This window comes from Engystomops pustulosus, chromosome 1 (genome assembly GCF_040894005.1).
Source record: "Engystomops pustulosus chromosome 1, aEngPut4.maternal, whole genome shotgun sequence".
Taxonomy (NCBI): domain Eukaryota; kingdom Metazoa; phylum Chordata; class Amphibia; order Anura; family Leptodactylidae; genus Engystomops; species Engystomops pustulosus.
This window is the reverse complement of record NC_092411.1, coordinates 89,490,726-89,511,823: the sequence shown is the minus strand read 5'-3', so window position 1 is coordinate 89,511,823 and position 21,098 is coordinate 89,490,726. Positions and strand designations below refer to the sequence as shown.

Genomic DNA, 21,098 nt, shown 5'->3' with positions numbered 1-21,098 from the left:
AAGGCCACCTCCCCTAGGGCATCGGTGTTTTTAATGTATTATTCTTGATTTGAGCACCTAAGTGGTTACTTCATATCTGATTTGTACTATTAATAAAAGCTAAGTTTTAGCTGTCCTAGGACGACTTTTGTACTTACCTTGTAAAAACCCTGCCTGACAATTGGTCCAGTCTTTTGTTAAAATTGAAATACTCCTATACACATGACTTACAGCCTGAATGATTTGACACTCCTGGAGCTGGCTCCTCTATGTACTTCCTGGTGCTGGCTGCCACGCACACTGCAGCCTGTGTGTATGAGATACTCCTATACACATGACTGACAATCTGTATAATCATGTGACACTCCTGGTGCTGTTTCCTCTATGTGCTTCTTGGTTCTGGTGGCCCTGCCCCCTGCAGCCTGTGTGTGTATGAGATACTCCAGCAGATAAAGCACAAGTATTAGCAATGCTTTACTTTATATTACACACAGACATGAGCAGGCTAGGGGAAGGTAAAACAGGGAGGGGGGACATAACTTTCTCTCTCTATATGCCCAGCCTCATTTACATAATAAAGAAAAGATGATTTTGCAATGATTAATGTATGAAATATATACGGTAGATACAGGCTGGGATGGGATCCTTGTGAGCTGCTCCAACAAGTAATGGTGACAGAATTAGTTACAGAGACCTGATGACAGGTGTCCTTTAACACCCCTCTTTCTAGCAAAGTCATTGAATTCCAGCTATAGCTACAGTGATTCTTCTCTGCAATTATAAATGATCTGTTTCTGTAATATTTATTCTCCTATTAGAAGTAAAAGATTTTCTTTCATATCAATTCATAGAATAAATAATGACCATTATTCATGTTCACTTATTAACCATTTCTCTTCTCTTGTCTTTCCTCCACATCATCTCATCCTGTTTGTCCAGTGTTGATTGAAGCCTAATGTTTCACTTGTCCTGACTCCTCACCTGAAGCATCAAGCCCCGTCCAGACATTGTAACAGCATGGCTATCTCCTCACGCCTTGCACTTTGGGAACAGAAGGAAAGTCTCACTCCTGAGCACGACACCCATTAACCTGCATGTTTCTATTATTACATGACCATTTTGTGTGCAGAATATGACTGTCCATACCCTTTAGATAGCAGCCCCCCACCACCTATATGCCTATGCTCACCTCCACTGGGCATTTAAAACAACTGGCTCATGCATGTTACATTCAGAGTTAGTTCCATCGAAAACCTGAAATTGTCAGCCAGGTCTGTCGAGAACAAGGTATTAAGCCAACAGCATCTAAAGTATATGGCTGATAGAGGGGATTTCTGGGCCCTTATTCTACTGATTGGTGTTGTGGATTCCCCACCAGTGATCGTACACTACAAATCAGAGCTAGAAGAAGCTCCGTCAGTAGTAGTACTAGTACATTGGCCATCTGGGTGCTGCTCTCAATGTATTTAGTGTATACTAAATGATCAGCAATACCAGCAATAGCACGCTCAGCAATCACTGGCAAATTACCTATTGTGAATAGGGCCATGGAAAACCCCTCTTAAATGGGCCATGTAAAATTAGCATTTTACATAGCAAACTAACTGAACATGATAAGATAACATTGTCTCTTGTCTTAACCTCAAGAAAAGTATTTTTCTATTTGTTCAAACTTTACACCTTCAATATATATCTTCTTTCCTAAGTATGATTGTGTTTGGTTGTAAGCTGCTAATAGAAACCTCTACCTTAGAACAAAAAAGATTAGGCAGAAAAATTCAACATGCCAAATCACTGATTACTCAAATAGCACTTAGGAGCCTCAAAGGGAACCTGTCACCAGGGACCTAATTTTCATTAAAGGTTACAGAAGCCCATTGCAAATTTCTCAAAATTTCTCCTTTACATTTCTCCTTTCTCTAAGTATTTGCATTACAATATAATTGTGTGTTATAAGTTACCTTGCACCCTGATAGAATCTTCTGTGTAGTCCTAGGGGCCAGACTTTGGTTTGCAAGCATTTCAAAAAACAACATTTGACTTGTCTGTGCTACTCACTCCTCAGCTCTTGGCCTCCACCTTTATGCTCTTGTACAGCTCCTCCCTCCTGCTCCTTCACAGAGCTCACAGCCTGGAGAGCTGACATTGGTGGGAGAGGGAGGAGCTGTACAGGTTGGGGGCTGAGAGCTGAGCAGTCTGCAGCACAGACAAGTCACATGTTGTTTTTTTGAAATGCATCCAAACCAAAGCCCAACCCCTAGTACTATACAGAGGATTCTGTCGTGGTGCAAGGTAAGTTATAACAAACACACAATTATATTATAATGCAAATGCTTAGAGAAAGCAGAAGAGCATATCAGCAATGCAGCTTGTAATGGGCTTTTGCAACCTGTCTTTAGTGAAAATTAGATCCCTGGTGACAGGTTCCCTTTAAAGGATTTTTTTTCTTTACAACAACCAATATGTCCATTCACTGGGGGTCTGAACACTGAGAACATTATAGTCCACAAGGCCCCCCAAGTGCTAAACATAAATGGAGCACTGGTGTGTGTGTGCATGCATTTTTATGGGACTTTTGGGACTATCTCCAGAGCTCCATAGTAAATGAAGCCATGGTTGAGCATGGAGCGCTTTTATTTCTGCCCAGTTATAAAAACAGAGATAAGGGATAAGTGTTTCTAGTAGAAGACACATTTAATAACTATGATATTCCTGTCTAATCTCTCCTACCCAAGATCCATATACTTCTGATGTCATTAGTCGTATAACCAACTTGAAGGCTCAAATATCATAGAGCAACAGAAAAATTCATAGTTTTAGAAGATTTATTACTATAATTGGAATCCCTGCTCTTTTGCTGTTTAGGAGTCTTGTAGGCTTACCAACTCAATTACTGAATGCCAACCCTGTACAATGGTTCAAGTGTTGGCTAGGTCTACTAGCCTGAACCCCAAGCAGCTCAAATAACTCAGTTCAGGTAATTGGGGTTCAGGCCACTAGGATTCGGCCAACACATAGACCTAGTTCCATGCAGTGAATTCTGCCATGTGAAATGACCCTGAGAAAGCATATAGAGATGGCTGTCCGATAATATACAATTGTATAATAACGTCAGCGTCATACATATTGATGCTTATTGCATGTGCACTCACCAGTCCATTGTATGAACAGGCAGTCATTTTACAGGGAGGTATGCTATTATGCAATGCATTTATACTTGTTTTTAACTCATATAGATCAAGGAGGAAGACAAGGGGCCAGCACCTACATCTCCTCCCCCATTATTTTCAGTCATTCCTGGTGGATTTATCAAACAGCTTGTTCGGGAGACTGAAAAAGAAGCAAAGCAAAAAGTAAAAGAGCTGAAAGAAAAGACAGTAAGTATGAATCATGTAATACGTACCAGGGTGCTGAAGATACATTTGACTATGTCATTTATAGAATTTTGCAAAATAATGTAGCATTTTCCTATGTAAATGAATATTTTTGAAGTTGAATGAAGTAATTCAAGGAAAAAGTGGAGTTGAAATGGATGGAAAACACAATAAAAAAACATAGTAGGCCACTGATACATATGAAATAAAAATATTCAGGTCATGGAGCGATAGGTTTACTGACAACCTACTACAGATTCAGCATTGATCCAGGCTATAAGAAAAGGTGTTCGAAGTTCATAGAAGCAACTACATTTTGAAGGTGAACAGAATTCAGTACACAAAATACAGATATTTTTTCCCCAAATTAAAAGAATTATTTCTTTTTTGTTATAAATACAATTGTGTTCTATTATGATATTATTATAATTCTATGAAATTAATAATTTTTTTCAGGTGAAACAAGATCTACCACCTGATATTTTAAAGGTAAGAGATATGAACATGTATAAGTTATCCCTATTTATGTCCCTGACTGTCTCTGACTGTCTTTGACCATTTCTGTCTCTAAGTGTCTCTGACTGTCTTAGTCTCCGACTATCTCTGTCTTTCTCTTATTATTTCTTTCTGTCTCTGACTCTCTCTGACTCCAGTCTTCTATGACTGTCTCTGTCTTTGACCATCTCTGTCATTGATGGTCTGTGACCATTTGGAGCAAAGAATAAAAGCCATAAAAACAGATCCCACAAGAATTTGCTGCAATTGTCTTTTTTTTTTTGTCAACTTCACCGCACTTGGAATTGTTTTCCAGCTTTCCAGTACAGTTCATGGAATATTAAATGGCACCACTAAAAAGTACTCTTTGTCCTGCAGATAACAAACCCCCACACATCTCTGTAAATGTAAAAATAAAAAAGTTACTGCTTTTGTAATGAGGGGAGTAAAAAACAGAAGTGTAAAAATTAAAAGGTTAGGGGTCCTGTAGGGGTTAAGGAAGAGTTATACAAGAAACAGAATATTATGAATTTGGTTAGGTAAAATTCATTGCAAAATGTAACTTATTATTATTATTATTATTATTATTATTATTATTATTATTATATAGTGTTGCATATGCTTAATGCATCAGGTCTGTTATCAGGACACAGTTCCCAAGATCAAATCACAGACATCTATTCATCAATAACTAAGCTGAACATGTGTGGCCATTAGATTGGATTCTAGATTCCATTTGCATACAGATATTAAGTGATAAAGCTTTGATATCTTGGATATTTTATGTAGAAAATAGGATTAGTTTTCCTATTATATTGTTAGTTATGAAAATAATCTCAAATTATGTAAACTCAGAATTTACTGTGTCTTACTATTACATTGTGTTGTTATTAAGGCTGTAACTGCTCTGTTATTAGCAATAGCAATTAGTAATTAGCAATAAGTTATTAGCACCAAATCAGCACAGATGCTCCCTAGGTTGGTGTAGATCAGTTGCTAGGGCAGCTGTGAGTCTCATGTCACAAGGTGCACTAGGTGTAATTGGGAAATAGGACAGTATAATAAAAATATGCTGCAATATAGTTATATTGCATTATTTGGTACAGGTTTTCAGACTTCTAGGGTTGCAAAACCATATGGTGCCTTAAAGGGAACCTGTCACTTCTTTTTTCACAAATACAGCTAACAGGTTCCCATAGAGTCCTATTAAGTAAATGCCAAACTTCGTTTAGCTAAAATTTGCTTTTAGTTCTTGTATGTTAAGGTCCACATAAATTAAATTACATGGGCATGTATCATTCCGTATTTTTTGGACTATAAGGCACACCGGATTATAAGGCGCACCATCAATAAATGTCTGCTTAAATGTCTAGGTTCATATATAAGGTGCACCAGATTATAAGGCGCACCTGATTATAAGGATGAATGACCAGCAGGTGGCAGCATTGTGCACAGTTCAAGGCAGCTGTTGTCTGTAAGTATGGTTCATATATAAGGCGCAATGGACTATAAGGCGCACCTTTGATTTCTGAGAAAATCAAAGGATTTGTTGTGCGCCTTATAGTCTGAAAAATACGGTAATAGATTACTCCAGTAGTGGTACGTGTGTAGTCGCAAAAAACTGTGGTAGTTTCCATATTCACATAACCTAAACAATCAAACCCATTTAGGGCCTATTTAGGAACCAAAAAGTCAATTTGACAATTGTCCCTGAAGGTAGCTGCGTACCAATTTATCCTTTAGATTAGCGGATTGTCTAAAAATGATCAATGGTTCCAGGGGTAAATATATTGTCAGTGTTTTATAAGTCCTCAATATGTCCCAATACTTGGACAATATCTGTCTCATTGCATCGCTCTGATAATATTTGTCTATGTGAAGAGCTGTATGAAGACTTGTTTTATGTGTAACAAATTGCACTTTGCAATGACAGTATTTAATATTACATGCTGTGTACTGGGAAGAGGGAAAAAAATTCAAATGCAGGGAAATTGGAGAAAAAATGCATTTGTGCCATTTTCTTTAGGGATTGGTTTTTACAGTTTTCAAATGACATGTCTCCTTTATTCTTTGGGTTGTTCCGATCATGGGGATACATTTTTTTATAGGTTTAACCGTGTTATAAATTCAGAAAGTAATAGTTCTCCTAATGGAGAGTTTGCCAATTAACCCTGCATTTGCATTACAATATAATTGTGTGTTATAACTTACCTTGCACCCTGACAAAATCCTGGGGTAGTCCCCAGGGGTTGGGCTTTGGTTTGGATGCATTTCAATAAACAACATTTGTCTTGTCTGTGTTACTCACTCCTCAGATCTTAGCCCCCACCTTTGTGCTCCTGTACAGTTCCACCTCCTGTTTCTTCTCAGAGGTCACAGCCTGCTCAGCCTGACATCAGTGGGGGAGGGACAAGGTGTACAAGAGCACAAAGATGGAGGCAGTCTGCAGGTCAGACAAGTCACATGTTGTTTTTTGAAATGCATCCAAACGAAAGCCCAGCCCCTGTGACAATCCCAGGATTTTGTCAGGATGCAAGAGTAAGTTATAACACACAACTGTATTGTAATGCAAATCCTTAGAAAAAGCAGAGAGGTATTTTTGCACTGCAGATGTCATGGGCTTATACAACTTGTCTTTATTGAAAATTAGGTCCCTGGTGACAGGGACAGGATTAAGGATTAAATGCCAGAAATAACTTATTATATTTGGATAGATTGGACATTTAGGTACATGACAATACCTAACATATATTTACTGTTTACTTATTTCTATATCAGTTCTATGGAAAGCGGGTGATCTGAATTTTTTAATTTCTAATAGTGTGCCCATGTCAGCCAGAGAAGCACCAAAGGGCCCCCATGCTAGCCAGAGTGCCCAAAAATGCACCCATTTTAGACAGAGCACCCCCCACAGTGCCCTCAAACCTGCAAGAGTGCCCTCACACAGAAGTCTTAGTGCCTCATTTACTTCCCTGAAGAAGCAGCAGTCTTCTCCATTCTTGTGTGCGCCAGCTGTATGCACCGGCTCTGAAGCCAGCACACGCAATGACGTCACACCAGGGAGAAGTGAACACTGCTCCTTCTTCAAGGTAGCAAGGAAAGGTAAGTATCCAAGTACCTGCCCCTATCCTGCAATCCCAACTAGTGCAGCATAGGAGATGGAAGATTGATCGGACAACACAAGGCCGCGGGCCAAATCTTTTGACAATGCTCCAATGCTCCGGAATACTCCACACTATTTATTTTATTGATTAATATCACCTCATTTTTTTTTTAATAATTTCTTTAGTCTCCTGGAAAGTTGAATGACTCATTGGTACAACAGTTTGTATACAAGGATGAGAACATTCTCACAGTAGGAGAAGAAATGGCAGGTACAAATAATGTTTTCATGAATGGACTTAATGGAGACAAACACCCGGGCCAAGGACAAGCACCAGAGAAAGAGAACAGAAAATCCATACATTTAAAGCCTGTGAAAAGCCCTACAAAGAGACAGAGCACACTTGAACCCAAGAAAATCAAGAACAGCGAGTCCATGGTCAATAAAACCAATGAACTTAATGAGAGCAAGTCCCCGGTGCCAGGTATAGAGGAGAAAGACCTGCCAGTAGCAGAAGAGAACATACAGATTACAGTCAGTGGCAGCAAAGAGGGTGAGGCTGAACATGTGCAGTCACCGCAGGAATATACTGAGGTAACGAATGACAAGCTGGAAGAAACCACAGCAGACCATCAAGATAACTATGAACCGGTCCCAAATATTGAAGAAGAGAAAATTACTCTAGAGAAGGTAATCCATAGAAGAGTGTTTGCCAAGAACTTATTTAGTGAGAATTGCCACTAAATTTAAAGGAAATCTAGGTCATAGTGCTATTCACCCTTAAAGGAAATCTACCACTTAACTTAAAGAAAATTAAACTACAGATCCTCATCTATAGTCCGCTTTTTCAGGATCCCGGTGCTGGTCTTCTGTACTCTGGACACACATGGATCACAGTAAAAAAAAGAGTTATAAAAAAAAGCCCAGAGTTTGGGTGTGCGTGATGTCCGGCACTCAGGCTGTTATTTATTTACACCTCTCGGTTGACACCACCTCCTACTCCCAGCATGGGAGGCTAAAATTCACCCCTCTTGTGCTATAGATGCCTCCTTCTTCAGCATCGGAGAGGGAGGTGACCTCTAGAGAGAAGTATAAATAATTAACAGCCACAACGGCGGACATTGCGTCCCTAAACTCCAGGCTGCTTTTTATGTCTTTTTTTTACAGTTATCCTGGCTTGTCAAGATTAAAGAAGACCAGCACCAAGATCCTAGAGAAGAGCATATAGGTAAGAAAATTTCCTTTAATGCTGCAAGATAGCTCCCAGCACAGTGAATACTGCTATAAGTTTATGTAGTTTTGTTAAAAATGTTTATGTAAATGAAGTGCAAGTGCTCCACTCAGAGCAATTTTTCCCACTCTTCCCTTTCTCCTCTTTTGCTGTCTGCCGCATAATCTGTGCTGCGATGAGGTTTGGGGAGGGTGTGAGGGGGAGAGTGCAGAGCGAGCAGGAATAGAAGTGCTCTGGGGCATGTAAAAGCCAAAGCTCTGGTAACCGGGGGGCTCTGGTGACGCTCCCCGGAGCACTTGCACTTCTTCACTCTTGGTTAGTCTACCTAGAAAATTAATAAATGAATAACACAGACTGAAGTCATGGCAGACCAGCCCAGTAATACTAATACAAGTTATTCATCTTCCTTGTTCTGATTATACATTCTTCTGGATTGATCCCTCTCTAGGTGCCAGAAGATGTGTGGTACGAGACGGAGCAAGTCTGGTTTGTTCACAAAGATGGTTTCACATTGGGTAGGTTTTATGGGGTCCTCAGATTCTTTCCTTTTATTGATTGGTTTCCATCATTTATGGCCTCTGGTATGAGAATATAAGGCTTTTGTGTGCCCCAAAAAGTCTGGTATCTAGTAGTATTCAATCCAGGAGTGACCATTAGATAAAAGATGTCACTACCTTTAGACTCAAAAGACAGGTTCTGGATTTACATGGCAGCCGCATCTTTGGTCACATACAGTGGTGGCTAAATCTGAGAAGGACTAGGGGGGGAAGTGGGACCAGAGCATTGTAGGAACCATGGCAGCACAGGAGGACATCAGGGTGGTTATCTATGTCTGTCACAGGTCTATGGGTACTCTGCATTTGATACAATTAATGGGGTATTTTGTGCTCCCAGTTATGGGGATTATTGTGATTGCTACAGTCTGTGAGAGACCTCTGACTTGCCAAAGCAAGGATTTTGGAAATGACACATTGAGAAGCCTGATGATGTAATTTCAGTGATGAATGGGTCAATAATAAAGTAACATTGAAAACTATGGTCCTCACATTTCCTTTGTGGGTGGAACACTTAGTACATCAGTAGGCATGTTAAAAAATATCTTTTGTATCAGAAACCTCTTCCTATATCTGAGAACTGTAGCAGTACCTTTGGGCCCCAGAACTTATTATAAAGGCCGTGTATCAACAAACCAGAAATCAGAGTATTGGCTGCAGATAGGAAATAAAAGAAATTTTGTCAGTTGCAAGAACTAATTTTACTTGTCCGACAGGAAATTGAGATATTTTACTTGTCCCTTTTGAATTCGTTTCTTAAAACCTGATAACGAATATACATTTGGTCTCATTATTTTTTTTTCTCAGTATCTGAGAAGTAAAAGTGAAAAACAACAAATACATTGCTGTGTTTGATATTGTTAGCTGCAAACATAAAAAGTCGATATTTCTGTCAGTAAAAAGTACTGTAACTATTTTAACTATTACGGTTTTGTCATGTTTGATGACAGCAACGGAACTTAAGCCAGATGTGGGGACACCGGAGTTAGTGGATGGAAAAGTCAGAATTCGAATTGATGCAGAAGACAAGACAATTGATGTGGATGAAGAAAACATCCATAGGGTAAGTATATAATAGAAAAACACATTTTTTTGTAAATCTAACATTAAAATCAAGGTAGATAAACCAGGGACACCTACTCATAGATCCAGTCACCGTAACTATGGTAAACTTCTTATATTTATTATCCATAGCCTCCTTCCTTCTAAAATAAACTTACAATTATACTAATGAGCCACAAGTGCTATGAGCGTTTATGCTACACCTTAAATACAGATGTGAACACAGCTTTCTATGAAATCATAGAAAGATTAATGCGTGCATTATATAAAGCCTCATGCACACAGCTGCATTTGGGATCCCTATCACAAGAATTCAGGGTTATTGTAGTCCATTATGAGAAGTTATTATTGTTAGTGTGGCCAAACATGTCTCTCTATACTCCATTTTTATGTCTGTTATGCTTCATTATGTGCTCTATGTGGGACTTTCAGTGCTCCTTATAGAAAATGTCTCCATGGTAAAGAACCACATGCAGAACAGGCCACAATACAATGTGCAATAAGATTCCATTCTGTGCATTGCAGTAAGGGACACAACTCACATGTTAAATCATTTGAGACCTACAATTTGAGTTGGTCTTGGCTCAGTTTGTGTATATGAGGTATAATCCTGTCTCTCTATAGTCTTTGGGGGGCATTTATCAAATTTGGGGCAGGGTCCGTGTTTTTGGCAGACGAATTATGCTATAATTTACATTGGGATGTCATTTTGTGGTGCAAGGGGTTAATGAATTGACGCAGGACGGAAAAGGTTCAAAACTGTCTCCACATTTATGAAAGTGAAATAGAACTCTCTAGATCAGCTTTTTGCCGCTTTAAGCCTGTTCCAAAATGTGTGCCAAAAAAAGGATCAAGAAACTAGAAGCGCAGTAAAAATGTTGGGATTTCAAAGCAGTGTCAAATTGTGCACCCAAAAGATAAAAGGCGTGAGTGTCGGAAAAGGACTTCATAAATAAAGGTCAACAAGGCAAAAAAAATGCAAACTTTCGACTGAAAGTCAATAATAAATGCCCCCTTTATGTCTAGCTTGCAGCCCTCTCTGTGTTAGTGGAGATTTAGCTTCTGTGACCCGCTCAGATGTAATCAGATGCCTTAGTGAGCTTCTGTTCTTCTTGTTTTGTTGTGTTTTTTCCTTTATGCACAGTTTGTCCATCTAAATACAGTGTAGAAAATGTGTCAGTTTTGTTGCTAGCTTTTGACAGACCTTATTACTCTGGAGGACTTCCTTAGTCCTTTGGACTTTTCATCTAAGTACGGTATATTTCAGTCTCTGGAGCAGGAGAGGATATTCCAGCAGTATCACCACCACAGTCACACACTCTTACTCAAGATGTGGCTTCACATTTTTGCTGTTAAATTTTTAACAAAAACAAATGAAAACCTTGTTTCGGAGTATTTGACTTGTGGAATTGAAAATCTATTATTTACCACAGGCAATTTCTTTGCTTTCTTTTAGACACTGCAAAATGCTCAATAGAAAGAAAACAATAAAAAAGATATTTTTTACATAATTTTCTAGCCCTTCTGTATTTTCCATCTTTTTCCCTATCCCTAGTATTCTTAACCCTAGGCTTCTCTTTAGCTGAGACCTGCTTTATTTGCTATGTGTGAATTATAACTATTTTACTCCATATTTGTGAAGTTTAGAAAAAGCCAATTGGTACTGGAATATAACATGGCACATCCATCTGCATGCCAGGTAAAAGAAGCAACAAATTTATTTAAATGTATGTGCTACATAATAAAATTACGGCATCTTTCCCCACTCCACACTAGATTAAGACTGACATAATGCTTCCCCTAAATATACTTTAATGGAGCTCAGTAAAACGTTATCAATTGTTAAATCCAGTGCAATGTGTGATAAATGGTTCCTATTAGGTTATGATTATGATGTAGTGATACAATGAAATACAGTTGCAAATGGTATATAAAAGGTAATGTTACACCTATAAATAATAGTGTGGAGCAGAACAGCAGTAGTGGAAATTATTCGGAACATAAAACAATGATGTGTATATTCACTAATACAGTTAAATCATTAATTGAAAGTTTCCAAGGATAGAGTGAGATGAAAATAATGTTCATTTTGTTCTTCTAAATTAGAATTGGAGTTTTGCTGCATTCCCTTAAATACTCTGATATTGTTAATCAAGTAAGAATTATAAGGGTTTAACATCCATAAAAGCCTTTGTTTGGTAGGGGTCTCAGCATTGGGACCCACCAATTAAATTGGATTCAGAAGTGATGTAGATTTCACAATTGTTTACCATCTACTATCTGGCGGCTGCTAGCTCCACGCAGAACTACAGGAGTTCATACAGGTGGTCCCCAGATCACGTACAAGATAGGTTCTGTAAGTTTGTTCTCAAGTTGGATTTGTATGTAAGTTGGAACTGTATATTTTATAATTATAACCCCAGCCAAAATTTTTTTTGGTCTCTGTGACAATAGGATTTTAAAATTTTTGGGTTGTCATAAGAACCAGGATTAACAATAAATCTTAATTGCGGACAACATTGCTAACTGTTGTAGCTGTTTATTGTAGCCTAGATCTAAAGTACAGTAAATAACCAACATCCAGAGGTCCCTTTTTTAGCTGGGGGTCGAGATCGCGCAGCCGTTGGCCTGTGGTTTGCGCATACGCAGAACTCCAACTTTGCAGACGATTGCGTGCAGCTCCTTGTAGATGTCTGGGTAGGAGGATCAAAGTGGCTACTGGGGCGCGGAGTAGCCGCACCATGTAGCCTAAACTCCAGTTACTCCACTCCCCTGTAGCCTCTTTAAAAAGTTTGCAAATTACCCTGAATAAAGGTTAGCAAAGATAGAGGGGAGCAAAGGACTAGCCCCAAAAAGAGCTATCTTTACATACGTTAGATGCACCTACCACCTGATCTACTTTAATAAGTAGATCCGTAGTGGTAAGTTTCCTTTAAGTCGGGGACCGCCTGTATACTGTAATATTTGAACTGTCTGTCTAATTCAGCAGGCAGCAAATTTACTCACTCACAAATCACCCCACAAGTAATTCTAACTATTTCTAACTTCTTTCTGTAAAATACCTCAGAGGAGTGGTGCAAGTTTCTGCAGAGAAATATAGAAAGAAGAAAACAGGTGCACCAGCAGGCACACTCCTTACAAATCACTGAAGTGATGTCTGGAAAGATTTCTACAGGCTCTATACAATGCTATACTGACTTGTGTGTGAGTCAGTAGGTGATAGACCCCCCTTATATCATGTAAGGTGTGAATAGGTGTCATGGGTGCCCCTGCGACCCATATCTTGGGTCGCAGATGCACCTGTGTGCCTCGGTGTGCCCCTCTGTGCCTGCTGCAGTCTCACTTATCCCTCCTAGGGCGTGCATGTGCCAACTCTTTAAAATCTAAAGGGCCAGCGCACCGCTAATTGCCGCTCATCAACCGCTGACCTGTTAAATAGCTAGCCTCTTCCTGTGACCCCTGCCGGATCTTTGTGCCCTTATGCCATTGAGAAAGCATTCCCTGACTGTCTGTGTATTACCCATCGTTACCTCCTGTTACGTTCCTGACTTTGATTCTTTGGCGCCTGTCTTGACCTTCCGCTACGTCTCCGACTCTGATCCTGTGCCGCCTGTCCTGACCTTCTGCCTAACAACGACTCCGATTTTGCCTGCTGCCTCTGTATCTTGTCTTGGCCGCAACCTCGAAGCAAGTCACGCCTGTGAAGTGACCTGGTTATATCCTGCCGCAGCAAGTCCAACCCCCTTTGTGGCGAGCTGTGGTGAAATCCGGGTGACAATTAGACTCCACTCCCATGACGGCTTACTCGCAGTGGTTTAGTGGGTCCACTACCCCGACCCTGACAATAGGCATAGAAACTGTATTGAAGGGCCCCATTTTTTTTACAACTGTAAACAACATTGGATTAAGTGTCTTGAAATGCTGCAAAAAGCCACAATCACTCTCAAATGCTGAATTCCAATTAGCCAAAGTTCACATATGTGTGTGAGCTAGAAGCATTTATTGCAGAGTCTTTCAAATCTTATGAAATATTGAACCACCCTGAGCTTCTTTTAGCAAAGTAATGGTCACCAAAATGAAAGCCGATTATTTATGCCCAATATAGGACAGATCTATCTGTGTTGGGATTTCCATTTTTCTTTACCTACACAGTAACATACCAGAAAGACTGATGGAGAAGTGATCTGCTCCATGCCACGTGTCCGGCAAGGCTCCCTTATCTTCTCTATTTACAGAAATTTACATATGGCTAGCCAATTAGAAAGGTGTGATATTGGGCCCTAAAATCTAATTATGTATCCATTTTACTAAAGTGTTATGTGTGATAAATAAAACATTCTAACTGTCATCTCCAGAAATCCATTTGAAATATATTTCAATTTGAAAGAACCTATTGTTTTTTTTTTACTAATTGTTGGCTTATTTTATTTGTTTCCCTTAGACAAATCCCTCCAAATTTGATTATGCAGAAGATCTGACACAACTAATAAGTCTGAATGAATCCAGTGTAATCCACACTCTATGGCAGCGCTACCAGTCACAGCTCATTCACACCTATGCCGGACCAAACCTAATAGTATTCAAACCAAGTGGACCTGTCACAAACTTTTCTACAAAGGTTGGACTATTATAGTATTTCATATTCTGAACATTAACAAGGGCATATGACAGATATGTAATAAGTGAAATCTACTGTTTTCTCTGATCAGCTAGATGAGTAAAATGCAGTGTTCTACAATGCAATTTTTTACAAGAAGCCAGGTATATTGTTACTTCCATAATAACTTCTGCCAGATATATACATATACAATGGACTGGAATGACCGTTTATGTGCTGAATTTTGTGTCGCACTGGGTATAGTGCAGCCGCGACACAAATGTGTGGAGTGCGACCCATTTGTGTCTCAGACACTTCTTAAATACATGTGCAAACAGTTTTCACTAAAAAGAAAACGTTGCTGTTGTTATGGTCTTTTTTGGGTGTTATGCAGTGCCTTTTGACCTCCAAACATGGTGTGGATTGTGCCTTCCAAAGAGATGAGCGCATTACTAAATGTTTTCTGTGGAATAATTGTAACTGCTTATTCCAGGCACTATAGTGGCCTAGTTCTACCAGTGATGCAATCCTTAATTAGGAGAGCTTGTCCTTGAGTGTTTGTTGTGCATCCTAACTTTGGTCTGAGTGGCAACAGACTCTGGGAGAGATGTATGAATCTGTCTACGCCAGAAAACTGAAGTCATTAGAACATGAAATTCCCTGTGCCACATTTATTGAAGGCTGTAGCCATTTTTAGGCAGTTTTCTGACTAGTCCAAAAAAGGGGGTATGTTCTTAGTGACTAGGGGGCATGGCTGGATAGAAAATAGCCCGTGCACCAGAAGATTCAATCGAAAACTAGACCAACTAGTAGGAGGTGCAAAGTACAAGTCACCAGTCTTATACTGCACCAGACTAATCATCCAGCATCAGACACAATGAATAATTTGGTGCAGTAAAGAACTGTCTAGTCCTACTCTGCACTGGTCTAAAGACTCACACATTGATACATCTCCCTCTCTGTCTCTGCCTGGGATGAAAGTTTAGTTACAGCACTAATGCATAAGAAAGCACAATCAATGCAAATGTGATAATAGTGAGTTCTATGATTTACATTTCACAGCGTTAATGGCTGGTTTATCTTGAAGTGGTTGGCCACTTTATGTTCATTTCTCATTATATATTGGGGACATGTTATTAAACAACTTTCCAATATATATTCAAATAAACTTCTGCAGTATTTTGATGAAATCAGAAGCCACAGTCCTCCATCAGATATGCCTTCCTGCTCAGCAGCCTGCTGCTCCTGTCCATAAGGGTTAAGTGACCATACACTCCCGTGAGCACTCACTCCTCTACAGCATCCTGTGAGTTATCTGTGCATTGATTTCCTTTCCCGTTACATTGGCTATCACCGTCACGGGGGATAGTGTAAGAAGCTGGGCCTGGAAGGTAACAGGGAAAACAGGTCGCTCACAAGACGCTTTAGAGAAGGGTGAGTGCTCATGAGAGTGTATGGTTACATGACCCTCCATCTTCTGGCATTTCTGAAGGATTCTGATTTCATGTACACTAACATATAGTGGACAACCTCTTAAATATATGTTAAATGTTAGGCAAGTAAAAGTTACTGGCATGTACTGACTTGTTATTGGGTGCGATTACAATTTAAAATAGTAAATACGTTAATAGTGTCACGTTAGAATGTTTTTTGTTTAAGAGATTTGAATGAGCAGATTTTTTAAAGCAATCCTGATTCATAAAACCATAGAATTCAAAGACGGTGGACTTTCTTTTTCCCTTGACTTATATAGTGATGTAGTAATTTGCAGAACTATCTATATGGATGCAGTTATTTCTAAAAACACTAGATGGCACTGTACATCTACGTATTTAAAATACTGTAAACATTGCGGCAAAGTCTGCATGCAAATTCTTTCATATTTGCTCTTTGTGTCTTCTACAAGTCAGGCAACTTTACTATCCTTTACTATACTTTACTATCAGTTTCTGACTTAATTGTTGTGTAAATCTATTACAAGTTGTCGGTTTAGAAATCAGTTTCACACAAACTGATTTCTTAAAAGTTTATACATAGTTATAGTATTCTTCTCATACTATCTGTTACCAATGCCAATTCCTGCAAACTTCTTTATATCACAAAAGCATCATTCTATGCATGGAGGAAGTAAATATCAGATTTGTGCACATAAACACCAAATATAGTTGTATGATGTAACCTAATGCATTTTCCTCCTTTGTATAGTCTATGACAGGCACACCTAATCCACTAGCTCTCTCCATTAGGTGTTCAAAGGAAAGAAGGATAACATGCCACCTCACATCTGCTCAGTGGCTCAGAAGGCATACTGGAACATGCTTACCCAGCGCCAGGATCAAACAATTGCCCCCTTGGGCAGAAGTAGTTCAGGCAAGACCACTTGCTGCCAGACGGCATTGGAATACCTTGTGGATGCTGCTGGGAGTGTGGACAACAGGGTAACAGGTAGTCACATACTAGACTTCTTTACATCAAACATGGATTTTGTCTTTAGACTGGGATTGTAATTTTGAAGGCATTTAAGACACAAGATGTAGTAAGAAAGAAATAGTAGCGGCGCTCACCGACAAGAGTCCTCAGTAAACATCAGTGCAGCAGTGCGGGGGACCCCAACCACAGTAAGGAAACAGGCTGTTTCATGCTGACATGCACTTTCTTAAGCTAATGTTGTCATCAACCCAGGACCTCAACATTTAAATACCTCCCAGGGGTGATTTTATCATAACAACGAACATACACTCATCCACATTTATTAAAACTAGTGCAGTCTGTACTATGTGCAGTTTGCCTGTGTGGTGTGCCGAGTGCTTCAGATTAATCAAAACTGGTGCAGAGTCTTTTTTTTTTTGGTGCGCTTTGTTCATGCTGCAGAATTGTGGCGCACGTCAGTAATAAATGTGGTGCAAACTAAGACTAAACACTGACACACCACTTTAAATACACATTTTTCTGTCTTGTCGGACACAGTGCAGCCACGCCACAAAACTGGTGCAGACACTTTATAAATACATGTGAAAGCAGCTTACACCTTCTTTTCAGTGCAAAGTCAGACAGAAAACTGGTACAAATGCTTCAATAAATGTGCGCTATTGTATTTGCCCACATTTCAATAGTCAGTGTCGCAGATATATGTGTCTTTAGACCTGGGCACAGTAGGACTAGACAGTTCTCTGCTCCGCCAGATGAACCCCTGTGACTGGCGAGTCATACTTTACACATCCTATCAGTTGGTCTAGTTTTTGCATCAGAGAATTTAGAATATAGAATTTTGTGGCGCACAGACTGCATTTTCTGGTGCACGTGTTATTTTCTTGCACAGCCATGCCCCTTTTAACAAGGACACGACCCCATTTCAGAAAACAGTGGAAAACAGCCTAAAAATGGTCTAAATCCTTCGGTAAATGTAGCGGATGGCATTAAGGTGCTAATTAATCCATAAACGTAGACAGATTAATGCATCTCTCCCCTAATTTGCATATCATGCAACTTCTTAACCAGGACATGCAACATATATGCAATAAAAAACATTCAAAAGAATTAACAGCAATCTATTATCAGTACCTCAACTTTTCAGATGTGGAAAATAGGGGCGGCATGAAAAGAAAAGGCATGAGGGCTGCTACTTCTTTCTTACTACACTAGCACTGCAGGGTCTCTTATTAGTCTGTGTGCCACATGTCTCTCCTTGTTAACACAATATGGACTCATGTGAAGTTGTGCTTTGATCGGTGGTATTGTCTGTTCTTGTTTTCTTCCATTGGATTTATGAGATGCACTAAAGTGAATGTTCTATGGGGCATTTGGATGTCTTAAAGGTGGCTCCCCTATGTAGGACAAAAAAACTATATCTCTGGCAGACTCCAGCTATACAGTGTTATGCTTCTCTCGCCACAAATTCTTACGTTAATCCAATACATCTGGGTTGTTGACACTTCACTTGGAAGTTCAGGTGGATCTAAGGATCCACTTCAGCCAATAAGTAACCTCCTCACATCAAGGGACAAAAAAAAAACTCATTGCCAAGCTTGTGGTTGGGCGCAGCGCCAAAAACTAGAAGTACTGGTGCGGCATAGGAGCCATGTGACAAGCTTTCTTGGCTTTACGTAGTTAGGTATTCCATACAATACAATTTTGTGATATTGTATAATAAAGTAATATGCTATATACCAGATGTATGTGTGCTTGTGTAATGGGCTGCATTCTGACAAGGATTTTGCTTGTATGTTATAATAATGTATTGAACCAGTATCATGAGACTTTGGAGTCTGTAACTAAATATGATATGGGTGGACACACATCTGGAGTCCCAAAGCCTGTGTCATATGTGGCGTTTTCACTAAACAGTAGATATAAGTCTCAATATATAATAGATGATACCCTGTTTCCCCTAAAATAAGACATCCCCCGAAAATAAGACCTAGTACAATTTTGTTCAGGCTTAAAAATATTAGGCCTCCCCTGAAAATAAGACCTAGCGGCCGTCATTGCTACAGCTCCCCCCACACCATACATGAGTATTAGGAAATCTGTTACATGCTGCAGAAGGTTGTGACATGGGGAAGAATTCATGGAAGTAAATCACTGGCTGTTGTGCCTCAAATGTGATCCCAGCAGCTCCCAGGATAAGGAGGGGTCATTTATGGAAAGTGTTTTTACTGAACATGAGAGATTGGGGCCAATGAATCTAATAAATACAATGATTCTAAGAAAAACACCATGAAATTCAGAGTTTGGAGAGTTATAAGGATGTTAGAGAAATAGATTTTTTTGTTCACCAATAAATGTAAATTCTTGTTCATGGAAAAATAAGAATCCCCTGAAAATAAGACCTAGTGCCTCTTTAGGAGCAAAAATTAATATAAGACACTGTCTTATTTTCGGGGAAACAGGGTATAATGTTGTGCTTGTCCTCTATACTGCTAGCAAACCCATTTATCTGACCTTACTTTACTAAAAATTGTTTATGGTACCCAGTTTGCCATGAAAACAACATTATGACATGCTACAGGCTGGATTTCATAACACAACCACTAAGTGGCCTCACATAGACTTATGTAAGATATGCAGAACTTTGAAGAGCTTGTCACAAATCCTGTGACATGTCCAGCCAAGTGAAAATGTAAGTTCTCTTTTTGTCACTGCCCTGAAGCCTACAACACAAATCTGGTACCCTACCTGAGGCATGACTATTGTGTTCTACTGCCTAGTGGTCTTACAGCAATTGTTCTTCATTACTGCTATGCCTGGCATTAAAGAGTGAGCATAAGATAACTAACAGTGTATGTCTTTCAGTGGAGAAGATTCATGCAATGTTCACTATTCTAAAATCTTTTGGTGGAGTGGTGACTAGTGAATGTAATAACTCTACACGCTTCTCCATGGTCATGTCTCTGGACTTCAATTCTGCAGGACGTATCACTGCTGGTCACCTTCAGGTATGAACATAAATTATAGGTTATGGTCTTGGGAGGTTTAAAGTCATGAATCATTGGTATGAATATATTATACAAAGTGGAAAGTAGTTTGATACTTTAAGACATGTTATCATTCTTGGGCTGTGCTGGACTCTGATCTCTCCTTTGTACCGTATATATTCAATAACTTACCGCATGCATCTTTAAACAAACAAAGTTAAAATGCTAATTATCATTCTAATTCACTCTCGTCTAGACTACTGTAACTCCCTTCTAATCTGTTTTACTAAGCTCTCTCCTCTACAATCCATTCTTAAAGCAACTTTCATACCAAACTCTACACGTATGCCTATAGTCTGTGTCATTTACTGCACAGGTTGCCTGTCTCATTCCGAATACAGTTTAAAATAATCACCCTCATCCACAAAGCTCTGAACAGTGCCGCAACTCCCTACCTCCCTTATTTCATTTCACACTATTTCCCAACTTGTGCTCTTTGGTCTGCCAGCAATTTTAGATTATTCTCTTCCTTAATTTGAACCTCCCACTCCCAGCCTCCAAGTCTTCTAGCATGCTCTTAAAACCCTTCTTTATAGGCAAGCCTATCACATTCCCTAACTGCATAAAACTTCAACTCTCTCTTTAGCAACTCCTCCTGGGTACTCCTTCCATGCGTTAGCCACCAAATACCAAGCAACAATCTTCTCTGCTGTTCCACTGAACTTAGACTCTGTGGGGCTCATTTACTAAAGCAGGGCCGGCTCCATGTTTCAGTAGGCCCCTGGGCGACAGCGCCACAGTGGGCCCCTTTGCAGAGAACTCGCGTGCCAGCATTAAAAATTAAAAAACTAAAAAACTGTCTCCTGTTCCCTGAAATATTCCCCAGTTTATGATCCCAAACAGCCGTGTCACGGTCAGGGCAGTTTTGAGGTCATTTAACCAACAGGGCGAAACTAAAAATGTGTACCCCTCCTCTCTACCACGTAATAAAACTGAAACTTCAACTCAGCTGCTGCGGAACCTCATAATACACACCTGAGCTGCTGCGGAACCTCATAATACACACCTGAGCTGCTGCGGAACCTCATAATACACACCTGAGCTGCCGCGGAACCTCATAATACACACCTGAGCTGCTGCGGAACCTCATAATACACACCTGAGCTGCCGCGGAACCTCATAATACACACCTGAGCTGGCGCAGAACCTCATAATACACACCTGAGCTCCTGCGGAACCTCCTTATACACACCTGAGCTGCTGCGCAACCACCTAATACACACCTGAGC

The 21,098-nt window shown here is 39.7% G+C and overlaps 1 protein-coding gene across 1 annotated transcript in view; it reads left to right on the top strand.

Annotated features, from left to right (window-relative positions):
* Positions 1–21,098, top strand: part of MYO18B (myosin XVIIIB) — a 378,023-nt gene that overhangs the window by 33,074 nt on the left and 323,851 nt on the right. The window contains exons 2-10 of the mRNA XM_072147027.1: positions 919–1,035; positions 3,216–3,356; positions 3,810–3,842; positions 7,138–7,641; positions 8,631–8,697; positions 9,687–9,799; positions 14,240–14,416; positions 16,642–16,840; positions 19,688–19,830. Of these exons, the coding sequence (XP_072003128.1) occupies positions 997–1,035; positions 3,216–3,356; positions 3,810–3,842; positions 7,138–7,641; positions 8,631–8,697; positions 9,687–9,799; positions 14,240–14,416; positions 16,642–16,840; positions 19,688–19,830 (1,416 nt within the window). The 5' untranslated portion in view covers positions 919–996. The remainder of the gene's footprint in view (positions 1–918; positions 1,036–3,215; positions 3,357–3,809; positions 3,843–7,137; positions 7,642–8,630; positions 8,698–9,686; positions 9,800–14,239; positions 14,417–16,641; positions 16,841–19,687; positions 19,831–21,098) is intronic.